At 46.5% G+C, this 14652-nt stretch overlaps 1 protein-coding gene across 1 annotated transcript in view; it reads right to left on the bottom strand.

Moving 5' to 3' along the window:
• Nucleotides 1-14652, bottom strand: part of ace (angiotensin I converting enzyme (peptidyl-dipeptidase A) 1) — a 189415-nt gene that overhangs the window by 103954 nt on the left and 70809 nt on the right. Inside the window, exons 4-5 of the mRNA XM_078529837.1 lie at nt 5531-5674; nt 566-757 (exon numbers count right to left, since the gene is read on the bottom strand). Of these exons, the coding sequence (XP_078385963.1) occupies nt 566-757; nt 5531-5674 (336 nt within the window). The remainder of the gene's footprint in view (nt 1-565; nt 758-5530; nt 5675-14652) is intronic.

Below are 14652 nucleotides of genomic sequence, written 5' to 3'. Positions count from 1 at the left end.
GGTAGATGCTGATAATGATAGTTCTCCTGACTGGACTGTCTAGAGTTCAAAGTCTCACAATAAGGAGTCGGCCATTTTGAATTGAGATGAGGAGAAAACTCTCTACCCAAAGGGTTGTGGGTGCTCAGTCAATGAGTATACTGAAAACTGACAGATTTTTGGACTTTAAAGGAATCAAAGGATATGGAGATAGGGCAGGAAAGTGGAGTTGAGGTTGAGAATCAGCCATGGTCAAATTGAATGGTGGAGCAGGCCCAAGGGGCCGGGTAGGTCACTCTTGCTCCTGTTTCTTATGCTTTTATGATCCTTGACTTTCAGTCAAACAGCATTTTTTGCTCCACTTCCAATAGTTTCTTTCCTCCAGATTGTTGCTTGCAGCAGTGTCTGTGATTTTAATCGTTACTTGCTGGAGACTCTAGAACAATCCATATATTTGTCTAAACCTGTGATCAACTGGAAGAATCTCCTGTTGAATACAACTCATGCTAACTATTTAAGCCCACTACCAATTAATTGTAATGCTTTCATTTGGAAGGAATGCTAGTTCTCAGGTGACAGTAATTACCCAATAGATGTGCAGGAATAGGTCCTCTCAGATTGATGTACTTGGATCCATATCTGTCATACAACTTTCTCCTCACAAAGGCGTGAAGATTAAGGTAGAGCGGTTTGAGCTGGTCATAGATCTTTTCAAGATCCTCTGCAAATGTCGCTGAATCGTACCAGGATCTCCAATAGTCTCCCGTGTCTTTAAATCCTGCAAACAGAGTCGATTAACTATCACTACAAGGCTGAGGGTGGAAGTTTCATGCCATTTAACAACAACGTGCATTTAAACAGTGCCATTAACTCACTCAGATATTCCAAGATGTTTCACAGGATTGTCATCAGACAAAAATTGTCAGCAAGCCATGTGAGGATATAAACTTCCTGGGAGTGGCAATGGATTTCCACTCCACTCCTAGTTTTTTAACCTTGATCTTTTTTCCATCCTGTCTTGCCTGACCTCCCAACTCTGGCCAGGCGGGATACGGGCAGTCCCCAGGGATTAACGTCGAGGTGCAGTTCTGTCAAAGGGAAGGAGGCCAAGTCCCTTTTTTTTTGACAGCACTAGCTGCCATAAACCAGGTAATTTAAAGGTCCATTGAAGTTTAAAGGTCTTGACAGGCCAGGGAGAAGGCAAGTGTATAAGGTAAGTGGGTAATATTTGGGGGTCTGAGGTTGGGATAGGGGTTCGGAGGTCATGGCGGTCAGAGGTCAGGTGTAGGTGGTGAGGCTCAGATGGGGTCGGGCAGAGTGGGTTAGCGGTGGGGGTGGGTCAGAGGCCGGGGGTTGGTGGTGAGGGTTGGAGGTTGCGGGGGTTGGGGTGAGAGTCATGCATTGGGGGAGGTGTGGGCCTCGGGTGAGGTGTCAGATCGGGTTGGGTCACATTGGGCCTGAGGGAGATTGGGGGTGAGAGTCAGGCCTGGTGGGGTGGGGAAGAGTCCCCATGGGGATGGGGTGGGGGGGGGGAGATCTTGTGGGTTGGGGAGTTCCTGTCGGAAGTGTAGTTCCTTGGGGCTGGGAGGGGTCTCGTAGGTGTGGAGGGGGGGGGGGGGGGGGTGGTGTTGTGGGGGGAGAGCCCTGAGGATTTGTGGGTGGTGGGGGAGTCCCATGGGGGTGAGTAGTTTGAGGGTGTGCAGAAGCCTTGGGTCTGTACAATAGTTACCTAGAAGATAGGAGATTTTAATCCTAACTTTTTGGTGTAACCCAGTTGGAACCATCCAAAATTTGCAATTTAAATCGCATTTTCCAATGGTTCCCAGTGCACAGCAATTGGAGGTTGATTTATTTGTGACAGAGAAGCTGGACTTAGTGCAGGATAGAACATGGGTAGCAAAACTTTGGGCCAATTGTAATATATGCAGAGTGGAACATGGCAATCTGTCCAGCTGAGTATTATTGGAGATTCCGGAGGTGGAAAGATATGAATGAAGGTGGATGGGGCTGGGTGTGGGAGCAGTGGTGATGGGCAACATTGTGTAGGTAGAAATAAGGTAGTCTTGTTGATGGATGGGATATGCAGTTTGAAGCTCAGTTCAGGGTCAAATTGGGCCGAGTGTGGACATTGTCAGGTTCAACTTGTGACCAAGGAGGGAGATGGAATCTGGGACTATAGCACGGAGTCTGGCGGGATTTGAACAGGTTAGATAGAAGTTACCTATCTTCCAGGTAACTATTGTACAGACCCACGGGATTCCCCACACACCCCCTGACTACTCACCCCCATGGGACTCCCCCACTACCCACAACCCCTCATGGCTCTCCCCCACCACCTCCCTCCCACCCGCACCTGCGAGACCCCGCCCACCCCCAAGGGACTACACTCCTGGCAGTAACACCCCAGTCCACGTGATCCACCCCCATCCCCATGGCGACTCTTCCCCATCCCGCCAGGCCTGACCCTCACCCCCAATCTCCCTCAGGCCCAATCCGACGCAACCCGATCTGACACCTCACCCGAGGCCCGACACCGCCTGCCCCCCGCCAATGCCCGACTTTCACACCTTTTAAGAAAAAGGGGGATGTTACACATGTGGTCATGCAGCATCATGGTTGTCATGAGGTCTGGGGTGGTGGAGGGGAGTTAGAACTTGCTATTGGCAGCATTTATATGGAGGCTGGCCTCAAGGAGATGTTGCTAAGGAGAAGCATATAGACAAGAAATGTAGGTGGCTAAGGATGGGCTTGACAATGGTAGCTTTGAAGGGGAAAGAAAATTATGCCATTGCTATGGTCACTGAGTGGCGTAGAGGTACTGTCACTGGATTAGTAATCCAGGAACCCAGGCTCATGCTCTGGGGACACGGGGTCAAATCCCCTCAAGGTAGCTGGTGGAATTTAAACTCAGTAAAAACCTAGAATTGAAATCGGGTCCCAGTCATGGTGACCATGAAATTATCATTGATTGCCATAAAAACCGATCTGGTTTGCTAATGTTCTTTAGGGAAGGAAGTCTGCTGCCCTTACCTGGTCTAGGCCCACAGCAATGTGGTTGACTCTTAACTGTCCTCTGAAATAGCCTGGCAAGCTACCTAGTTCAAGGGCAATTAGGGGTGAGCCAGAGACACCCAGGGGGGAACTGATGGGCTTGGAGCAGGGAGATAGGAGGGGGCTAAGGCAGCAAAATGAAAAATCAACTTGGCACATTTGGCATTTGAGATGAAAGTGGTGGAACTGAGAAAGAGAGTTGGGATAGACAATTTCCGTCAAGAATGAGTCTGGGATTATCCTTAATCCCTGGCACAGTTGGAATGTGGAGCGAGAGGCAGAGAATTGCTTTACATGATCCAACCAGGTGTGCTGGTAAATGACTCAGTCCTGACAAGTATTCTCAAACTTTTCCCTGCTCAAATTTAATGGGGCATGGTTGGGATTTGTACTGAGTGGGGGTCTGGACTACTCAGAGTGTGAGGCATGTGAGATGTGGGCCAGTTCAAGTCTTAGATCACACACATTGTTGTAGGGTGTTGGTTACAGTTCGGTAGGTCTGAAGAAGTCTTTGTAGTCATACGTAGGTTAACTGTAAGTCTTTAGAACAAGTCACAAGTATACAGTAAACGGTATAAGCTAGGAGCTGTCTGCATGCTTGCTGGTACACACGGCTCTGTCCAACACTCTCAACTGACTCTGGGTGCAGGTCATGTGCTGTTTTACAATACAGTGTGTGTGATACTGTACTCAGTCCCACATTAACCCTATACGTGTCAGACCCTTATAAACACAGGCTGGAGGAAGCCCATTTGTTGATTCCTGGGACCAATGAAGAGACATGTTTTGCCACCTGAAGAAAGATGAGAAAACTATAGTGTCCAACTCCAAATCACTGCAGTGAGGAAGGGCTTCAGTGCTCACTGACCTCTCACTGACTTCACTACAAGGAGTGCCAATATTGTGGTACCTGTTGTACTACACTGATAATGATGATCTCCCACTGCTGCCAACTATGTTGCAATATGGTGGACTATGGTGTCTCAACGATGAGATCTTGAGACTTGTATACATAAACATGAACTGTTTATTGTTAACCTTTAACTGTTTACATACCTAAGGCATGGTCATGCATGATGCTGTTACCTCCATGCAGGCTGGTTCCAGAGTATTCCTTCTAGACTGTTCTCTCAGTCTATTACCATGTGACTCTATACATCATACCATTGGCGGTGCTATTCTCCAGTCCCACATTAACCTTTGCTCTGCTGAACACCTTTACATTACAATGGTATGCAGACACATACAACATCTTACAACAGTACCTACTTATCATTGCCAAATCCCTGCCCAGTAGGTTATACTAACATTACAGGATCATAGTGGTTATGCTACTGGATGAATAATTCCAATGCCTGGATGATTGTTAAAGAAAACATGAGTTCAAATCCCAGCACAGTAGTTTGAGAATTTAAGTCTTCTGCTTTTAAGAATCTGCCAATAAAAAGCTGGGATCAGTAAAAGTGACCATGAAGCTATCAACTTGTCACAAAAAATCCAATTGGTTCACTCATTTCCTGTATGGAAGGATGTTGCTACTCTTAGATGGTCTGATCGATGTGACTCCAGTCCCACGCCAACATGGCTGACTCTTAAACCCTGATGTATACAGGGAAGTAGGGAGGGAGCAGGGGAGGAGTTGCCAGCAAACCCGATAATGTAATTTACCTGAGGACCTGTAAACTTTTACAGCAGAAATTGTTGTAAATTTTAGGGCTTCTGGCAGCCAGATTGAAAGGCTGGTTCAGCTGTTGGATGGGAGGGTCTGCAGGATCTGGCCACAGCTGGGGAGTGGGGTGGAGGGAAGGATGCATTGAGATTTGGGATGGGGTCAGTCGGCGGGACCCAAGGATCCCAAAGATTGGGAGGGGTGGAACAATCAGCAACCAGGGCCCATGCATGGGTCACAGGGGTCAATTGCGGAGGGGGGTCCAATATTGGGGTGGGGGGGAGGGGTTCTGATACCGGGGTGTCGGACCATATGGAGTGGGAAACTTAAGAGGCTGGGGAAAAGCACTCCTGCTCCTCCTGAACTGCAAGCAATGCTGGGAAGGCTCTTACTTGCAGCTTCCAGCTCCTAGCACCTTGCTCCCTGGGAAACCTGACCCGTCAAACACAGTCAAAGCTGAAGCTGGTCACATGATTAAAATATTTAATGAATTGATCCCTCCAGTAAAACCAGAGTTGGAGTTGGGTTTTCTGTTTTTAATCTTCTCATCCCACTCCTCTCCTACCCATTATGAGGTTGGGCGGGGGCACTTAGAGACCCACTCTTAACATCAGCAAGATAAGAGCAAAACTTCTGGGCTGAGATAAAGCATGCTTCAGAAAATCAATTGAAAGACATTAGTGCTCTCAAGAAGGAATAGACTCTGACCTATTATTCCTGGTCTGAGAAAAACACAGGAATTTTCAACATTGCTGCCAACCTCTTCCTAGGAGGCAGCAGCCATGTCTGACTGTTATATGGGATTCACTTTATTGGGGTAAAGTTACTTACCATCCATTTGAGAGGCTTTATTACTCATCTTTACAAATTCAGGGTACTTGCTTCTCAGTGCATTTCCTGCGCTGTTGTGCCATCCTTGCCACACATACAGCAGCTTTTGGTAACTCCGAGATGTTGCCATTGTATCCACAAGATCTGGAACATGAGAAACAGGCAGTTTATAGGCACATTGATAGAAACAGCAGCGTTAGAAGATGTGGCAGAGAGATACATCAGGGTCACCGACGCTTGTGTCGGATAAAGGAACAATTCCTAATTCAGGCAACCTGTGTCCCATCAACCACTCTCAGGACAGGCACAGCATGAGGTTAGATAAAGAGTAAAGCTCCCTCTACACTGTCCCATCAAACACTCCCAGGGCACGTACAGCACAGGGTTAGATACAGAGTAAAGCTCCCTCTACATTGTCCCCACCAAACACTCCAAGGGCACGTACAGCACAGGGTTAGATACAGAATAAAGCTCCCTCTACATTGTCCCCATCAAACACTCCAAGGGCAGGTACAGCACAGGGTTAGATACAGAGTAAATCTCCCTCTACACTGTCCCCATCAAACACTCCCAGGACAGGTACAGCACGGGGTTAGATACAGGGTAAAGTTCCCTCTACAGTGTCCCCATCAAACACTCCCAGGACAGGTACAGCACGGGGTTAGATACAGAGTAAATCTCCCTCTACACTGCCCCCATCAAACACTCCCAGGACAGGTACAGCACAGGGTTAGATACAGAGTAAATCTCCCTCTACACTGTCCCCATCAAACACTCCCAGGGCAGGTACAGCACAGGGTTAGATACAGAGTAAATCTCCCTCTACACCGTCCCCATCAAACACTCCCAGGGCAGGTACAGCACGGGGTTAGATACAGAGTAAATCTCCCTCTACACTGTCTCCATCAAAGACTCCCAGGACAGGTACAGCACAGGGTTAGATACAGAGTAAATCTCCCTCTACACTGTCTCCATCAAAGACTCCCAGGACAGGTACAGCACGGGGTTAGATACAGAGTAAATCTCCCTCTACACTGTCTCCATCAAAGACTCCCAGGACAGGTACAGCACGGGGTTAGATACAGAGTAAATCTCCCTCTACACTGTCTCCATCAAAGACTCCCAGGAGAGGTACAGCACGGGGTTAGATACAGAGTAAATCTCCCTCTACACCGTCCCCATCAAACACTCCCAGGGCAGGTACAGCACAGGGTTAGATACAGAGTAAATCTCCCTCTACACCGTCCCCATCAAACACTCCCAGGGCAGGTACAGCACGGGGTTAGATACAGAGTAAATCTCCCTCTACACTGTCTCCATCAAAGACTCCCAGGACAGGTACAGCACGGGGTTAGATACAGAGTAAATCTCCCTCTACACTGCCCCCATCAAACACTCCCAGGACAGGTACAGCACAGGGTTAGATACAGAGTAAAGGCTGCCTCTACACTGTCTCCATCAAAGACTCCCAGGACAGGTACAGCACAGAGTTAGATACAGAGTAAATCTCCCTCTACACTGTCTCCATCAAACACTCCCAGGGCAGGTACAGCACGGGGTTAGATACAGAGTAAATCTCCCTCTACACTGTCTCCATCAAACACTCCCAGGACAGGTACAGCAGGGGGTTAGATACAGAGTAAATCTCCCTCTACACTGTCTCCATCAAACACTCCCAGGGCAGGTACAGCACGGGGTTAGATACAGAGTAAATCTCCATCTACACCAAGGTGGAAGCCCCGGCCCGGGCCCTGGAACTTTGTCATCTGGCCTGCGGTGAGATTTCAAAAAACATATCACGTGCATGTGAATCATATGTCTCCACCATTTTAGGCCTCCCACTTCTCAGCCCATCCCCTGAGAGCTGGGGAAATCTGGCCCAGTCACTTCGAATCTTGGAAACCAAGGAGAACCAGAACGCCAAAGTCTGAATGGGCAGGAGCTGCTTGAGCTCCAGCCTTTGAGTGGGTTGAAGGTAACGCAGCCACAAGCCCCGGTCCGGTGGGGACTTCATTCCGCACACACTATTCGCACCATTTCAGAAGCAGCTCCCTCTCGCCAGACACAATGAAGATCAGCCTGGTGGAGACTGAGTTCATTTTCTGGCTGCACTCCTCTCGAACAGCACCACGCGATGTTCGGAGATTTCTGCGTAACTGTGGAAGGCAGGCAACTAGCCGTATTCCCCCTTTGATGGAGCAAAGGTCGGCAGCATTGAGATTAGTGCAAATCCCTCGGGGAGCCTGAGAGTAGTCTGCCAGGAGTATTGAGCAATCCTCAATACAGAAAGTAATTTTTTAGGTGGAATTTTATTAAATGTCCCACTGCTTCCTTCCAGCTCTTTTGTTCTGACATTTGCCCCAGAATCCTCTGTTCCCACACAATACATGTGCTCGGGGTTTCGCTGCACATGGTGTTCTCACAGTTTTTAAAAAAAATAAAAATAAAACATGACGACTGCAAAGAGAGGAAGAAAAGTGGATGCAGAGCGTCGTGTTTTTAATGGAAAATGGACAAACGATTATTTTTTCCTGGAGGTGAAAGGCAAAGCTGTGTGTCTGATTTGGGGAGAAGCGATTTCTGTCAGGAGAAAAGTTAACGTAGAAAAGACACTACAGCACGAAGCACATCAAATATGAGGAATTTCAAGGACAAGTGTGAGTGGACAAAATTAAAGCGCTTAAAAAGAATGTGAGTGCGCAGCAAGCAATCTTCACAAGACCGACAAAGGTGGTGGAAAGTGTGACGCAAGCCGATTATGTGGTGTGTGAACTTATCACAAAATGGGGCCAGGCCTCATTCAGAAAGAGAGTTTGTAAAGGAGTGCATCATTGCGACCGCAGCTTTACTGGCTCCAGAGAAAATCCAGTTATTTGAGAATGTGAGCGTATCTCGCAGGATCGTATCAGATCGAATTAATGATGTGGCTAGAGACATTGAAAAGCTTCTGAAAGATTCAGCGGCTGATTTCGAGTTTTACTCTCCAGCCATTGATGAGACGACAGGCAAGACAAATACAACTGGTGATCATTCTGCGTGGAATCACAGCAGATTTTGAGATTCGAGAGGAATCGCTTGCTTTAATGGCAATGCATGACACCACCAAAGGTGAAGATATGTTTGAGGAGGTCACACCGGCAATGCACGAGGTTCAGTTATCATCTGAAAAATTAAGCGGTCTTAATAGTGGTGGTGCTTCAGCAATGGTTAGATCTCAAAAGGGATCAGTTGCTCTAAACAAGAAAGAAATGAAACTCCTCAACTCTGATCCAAGTAAGTTGATTGTACGTCACCGCACCATTCATCAGGAGAATCTATGCGTGCAGTCCGTGTGACTGAGCAACATAATGTGGACAGTAGCATTAAGCATTAACTTCATTAAAGGTAGAGGGTTAACCGGCTGTCACTTTAAAGAGTTATTGAAAGACCTTGAATCAGAGTACAGTGATTTAGTTTACTATCATGTAATGCAATAGCTCAGCTGGGGCGGGCGGGGGTGGTGGTGGGGGGGGTGGGGGGGTGGTGGGGGTGTGGGGGGGGTGGGTGGGGTGGGGTATGCCGATGCGGTTTTATGAACTCAGTGACGAAGTGAAATTTTTCATGGAGCCAAAAGGAAAACCTGTGACCAAGCTGAGCGACAACAAATGGCTGTTTGACTTGGTTTTCATGGTCGACATTACGCAGTATCTGTCTGAGCTCAATGTCAAATTGTAAGGGCCTAACCAGATTCTTATTCCTTTCCTTTCAAATGTGAAATCATCTGAAGCCAAATTAAAGCTGTGTAAATGCAACTGGAAAAGGGGCAACACGGTGCATTTTCCTACCCTTCAGAAACAAAAACTTGCAACAAGGGTGGAGTACGCCAGGCAGTGTGCAAATTTACTGCAAAAATGTTGTGAGTGATTTCAAGACCTAAACATGAAGGAACTGGAATTAAACATTTTTGTCCCACTGCTCAATATGGAAGTAGCCAATGTACCTGAAAAACTTCAACATGAAGTTATAGAACGGCAAAGCAACATTGAACTTAAGGCCAAATACAATAACCTGCCTCTGCTGGAATTCTACAGACTCCATATCGGTGCCAATGAATTTCCAAACTTGAGGAGACATGTGCTGAAAGTTGCATCGCTGTCTGGAACTATATTCTGCTGGGAGCAGATTTTTCCAAAAATTTGTTTCACAAAGAACTGTCTGTTTGCCAAATTAACAGACCGTGAAATTGGAAAGCCAGTTGCGAGTAGCAGCATCATCAGTGCCAGCAGACATAACAAGGCTCATTAAGGAAAAGCAAATTCAGACATCACATTAAAGCAGTGGGTGAGTTCAATATTTAGACCATAAGACATAGGAGCAGAAATTAGGCCATTCGGCCCATCGAGTCTGCCCCGCCATTCAATCATGGCTGATAAGTTTCTCAACCCCATTCTCCCGCCTTCTCCCCGTAACCTTTGATCCCCTTACCAATCAAGAACCTATCTATCTCGGTCTTAAATACACTCAATGACCTGGCCTCCACAGCCTTCTGTGGCAATGAATTCCATAGATTCACCACTCTCTGGCTAAAGAAGTTTCTCCTCATCTCTGTTCTAAAAGGTCTTCCCTTTACTCTGAGGCTGTGCCCTCGGGTCCTAGTCTCTCCTACTAATGGAAACATCTTCCCCACGTCCATTCGATCCAGGCCTTTCAGTATTCTGTAAGTTTCAATCAGATCCCCCCTCATCCTTCTAAACTCCATTGAGTATAGAGCCAGAGTCCTCAAATGTTCCTCATATGTTAAGCCTTTCATTCCTGGGATCATTCTCGTGAACCTCCTCTGGACCCTCTCCAGGGCCAGCACATCCTTCCTGAGATACGGGGCCCAAAATTGCTCACAATATTCTAAATGTGGTCTGACCAGAGCCTTATAAAGCCTCAGCAGCACATCCCTGCTTTTATATTTTAGTCCTCTCGAAATAAATGCCAACATTGCATTTGCCTTCCTAACTACCGACTCAACCTGCAAGTTAACCTTAAGAGAATCCTGGACTAGGACTCCCAAGTCCCTTTGCACTCCAGATTTCTGAATTCTCTCCCCATTTAGAAAATAGTCTATGTCTCTATTCTTCCTACCAAAGTGCATGACCTCACACTTCCACATGTTGTATTCCATCTGCCACTTCTTTGCCCATTCTCCTAACGTGTCCAAATCCTTCTGCAGCCTCCCCGCCTCCTCAATACTACCTGTCCCTCCATTTATCTTTGTATCATCTGCAAACCTAGCCAGTATGCCCTCAGTTCCTTCATCTAGATCATTAATGTATAAAGTGAAAAGTTGTGGTCCCAACACTGACCCCTGCGGAACTCCACTAGTCACCAGCCGCCATCCTGAGAAGGACCCCCTTATCCCCACTCTCTGCCTCCTGCCAGACAGCCAATCTTCTATCCATGCTAGTACCTTGCCTCTAACACCATGGGCTCTTATCTTACTGAGCAACCTCCTGTGCGGCACCTTGTCAAAGACCTTCTGGATGTCCAATTAGATAACATCCATTGGCTCTCCTTTGTCTAACTTGCTCGTTACCTCCTCAAAGAATTGTAACAGATTTGTCAGGCATGACCTCCCATTGATGAAACCATGCTGACTTTGCCCTATTTTACCATGCACTTCCATGTATTCTGAAATCTCATCCTTGATAATGGACTCTAAAAGGCTAATCGGCCTGTAATTTCCCGTCTTTTGCCTCACTCCCTTCTTAAACAGGGGGGTTACATTAGCGATTTTCCAGTCCTCTGGGACCCTCCCTGACTCCAGTGATTCCTGAAAGATCACCACTAACGCCTCCACTATCTCTTCAGCTATCTCCTTCAGAACTCTGGGGTGTAATCCATCTGGTCCAGGTGATTTATCCACCTTCAGACCTTTCAGTTTTCCTAGCACCTTCTCCTTGGTAATGGCCACCATACTCACCTCTGCCCCCTGACTCTCTTGAACTTTGGGGATGTTACTCGTGTCTTCCACTGTGAAGACTGATGCAAAGTACCTATTCAGTTCCTCCGCCATCTCTTTGTTCCCCACTACTACTTCTCCAGCGTCATTTTCCAGCGGCCCAATGTCCACTTTTGCCTCTCTCTTACCCTTTATATATCTAAAAGAAATTTCTGTATTCTCTCTTAAAAAAATAAATTAAGTTGGTTTTTATGTGTGAGTAGCCCTTAATAAGAAAAAGGTTCCCACCCCTTCTCTACACTATCCCTATCAAACAGTCCCAGGGTGGGTATAGCATGTGTTAGATACAGTATAAAGCTCCCTCTACATTGTCCCCATCAGACACTTGCAGGACAGGTACAGCACAGGGATAAATAAAGAGTAAAGCTCCCTGTACACTGTCCCCATCAAGCACTTGCAGGACAGGTACAGCATGGGGTTAGATACAGAAGAAAGCTCCCTCTACACTGTCCTCATCAAACACTCCGAGGGCAGGTGGAGCAAGGGGTTAGATACAGATTGAAGCTTCCTCTACACTGTCCCCATCAAACACTCCCAGGGTGGGTATAGCACGTGTTAGATACGGTATAAAGCTCCCTCTACACCCTCCGCACTGACCCCATCAATTACTACCAGGACAGGTACAGCACGGTGTTGGATACAGAGTAAAGCTCCCTCTACACCAGGGGTCGCCAATCTTTCCTTTAATGAGAGCTACTTCTGATTAATGAAAAGTATCCTGAACTACTAAAACATGTATTGAAAGTATATGGATTGATAAGGGTACAAATTATGCTCTTACAGTTGAATTACAAACATATATATTTAAAATGAAGAAAATTGATTCTTAACCTTTATTTCAGTGTGAAACTGGATACTCCATGGTGTCTACCAGTACTGTGTAATCTGGTGTGTATCCTGAGAGAGCAGCTCTGATGGAGTCATTCAGATGCTCGTTGTCAGACATGTTGGAAATTTGGGTTTGATGAAGTTCATGTCGGAAAAGACGGATTTGCATAGATAGGCAGAACCAAACAGGGAAGCGGCTTTCATTGCTGCTGTGCAATGTCACTGTACTCCTCGGAATCCACGAGACTCCAGAAATTAGTGGCAGATTGCTTTGATTTCAACTGAATGTCATTTTGAAGGCTGACAATCTCCATTTCCATAGTGGCACAATTCAGGTTAAACAGCACACTAATTTGTTCAGAGATCTCACTAACATCTACCTCTATGAAGGGGTTTGAGCAGGGCTCCAGCTGCTCAAAGTCACTAAGCCTGTCGTTGAACTCTAGGCCAAGCCTGGTCAGGAGTTCACGGTGCTCGGCAATGTCCAGGAGCCCAGCAGCAGCTTCAGTTTATGCCTGTGTTTGGAGCACAGAAGGAAAGTGTTGCATTTTCCTCTTCTGCACTTACTGTTAACCAGGAGGTTAATTTCGACTTGAAAGCTTTCACTGCACTAATCATGTCAGCAGTTGCTTGTCTTTCCCTTGCAATTCACAGCTCAGGGTGTTCAATTTCTCTGTCACATCTGTGAGAAAAGCCAAATCAATCAGCCGCACAATGTTTGATAATTGGGTGGTACCTTCGTTTCTTGACTCCATGAAAGCTTTGATTTCTGGCAAAAGTGAAAGAAATCAATGCCATTATATTTCCACCGGCCAAGCGAGCGGATATCAGTGTGCAGCAAAAGGTCGCCATACGCGGCTGACAATTCGTTGAGAAATGACTTGAAGCTCCGGTGCTGTTTGGCCTTTGCACAAATCGAATTAATAATTCTAACAACAGGAGACATAAGGTGATCAAACCCCACTGCTTTGGCCTATTGGTGCAGTGGTAGCTCAAGAAACAAGGGAAATCGGGGTCTGCTTTCCAACTTGCATTGAAAGCGGCACGACGCCCAGTCATTGCTGGCGTGCCCATCAGTTATTGCTGCCACAAGCTTCTCCATTGGCACGTTCTTTTTTGTGAAATAATTCTTTACCTTGTTGCAAATACCAACTCCCCTGGTTGTGGAATTTAGAGGCAACAATGTCAAAAATTCCCCTTTAATGGTGAAGTCTTCAAACTCCATTTGAACGAACACTGCCAACTGGGCAGTACTGCTTGTGTCGCCCGATTCATTAACTTGAATAGAAAACCACTTGCGTGTACTTAAATAAAAGCAAAATATTGCGGATGCTGGAAATCTGAAATAAGAGCAGAAAATGCTGGAAAATCTCAGCAGGTCTGACAGCATCTGCGGGGAGAGAAACAGAATTTACGTTTCGAGTCCGTAAAGAAGAGAGCCATATGGACTCGAAACGTTAACTCTTGTTTCTCTCTCCACAGATGCTGTCAGACCTGCTGAGTTTTTCCAGTGTTTTCTATTTTATTGTATGTACTTAAATCCCTCTCTAGCTGCTCCAGCATGTCGGCCGATAATTCCCTTCTTGCCATGGTGTTTGCTCCTAACTGCAGGTCTGAAATGGCAGACGTCATTTCAGGGCTCTTTTTGAAATCTTTGAATAACGACTCGAGCAACAGAGTCATCGTGCCCGTCACAATCTCACTGGCTGTAAATGTTGCCTTGTCCTTGGTCCAATAATGAGCAACTTTGAAAGGCGCCTCTGTTGCCACATGAGCTTTCTTTGGTTGGTCTCATAAAAAAAGGTTGCTGTCTCCGCACTGCAGCTTTTAGTTCACTTCCCTTTTGTGACCGCAGGCTGCTTCCTGTGGGGAAAATCCCTCTCAAAATGCTTGCGCACTGTTGCAAAATGTCCCTTGACATTACTCTTTTTTCCTTCTGTAACTCTGACGCTGCAGATTAATCAGGCACACTTGTCTTTAATGCTTGAAAACAAAAAATCATTCTCCCACTCTTGTTGGAAATAGTACGTCTTTTGCTTTTTGTTGGATGGACCTGCCTCTGTGTCCATGATGTTAACAAGGGTGGATTATTTTTCCTGCTTTAAGCTAGCCAGCACAGTTATGCTAGTACAGACGGTCCTCGACTTATGTCGATTCACACTTACAGCAGGTCACAATTGTCACCCATGTTATTAATTACGGTGGTCGGACCAGGACATATGGTATGACGCTGATTCAGGCGCTGGTGTCATTTACAAAAGTTGGCAAGCTAGTTAGCTTGAGACCAAATTTCCAAATTTTAATT

Source organism: Cetorhinus maximus, chromosome 25 (assembly GCF_964194155.1).
Source record: "Cetorhinus maximus chromosome 25, sCetMax3.hap1.1, whole genome shotgun sequence".
NCBI lineage: Eukaryota > Metazoa > Chordata > Chondrichthyes > Lamniformes > Cetorhinidae > Cetorhinus > Cetorhinus maximus.
Note: the sequence above shows the minus strand (reverse complement) of the source record. Positions and strands in the feature narration are given on the sequence as shown.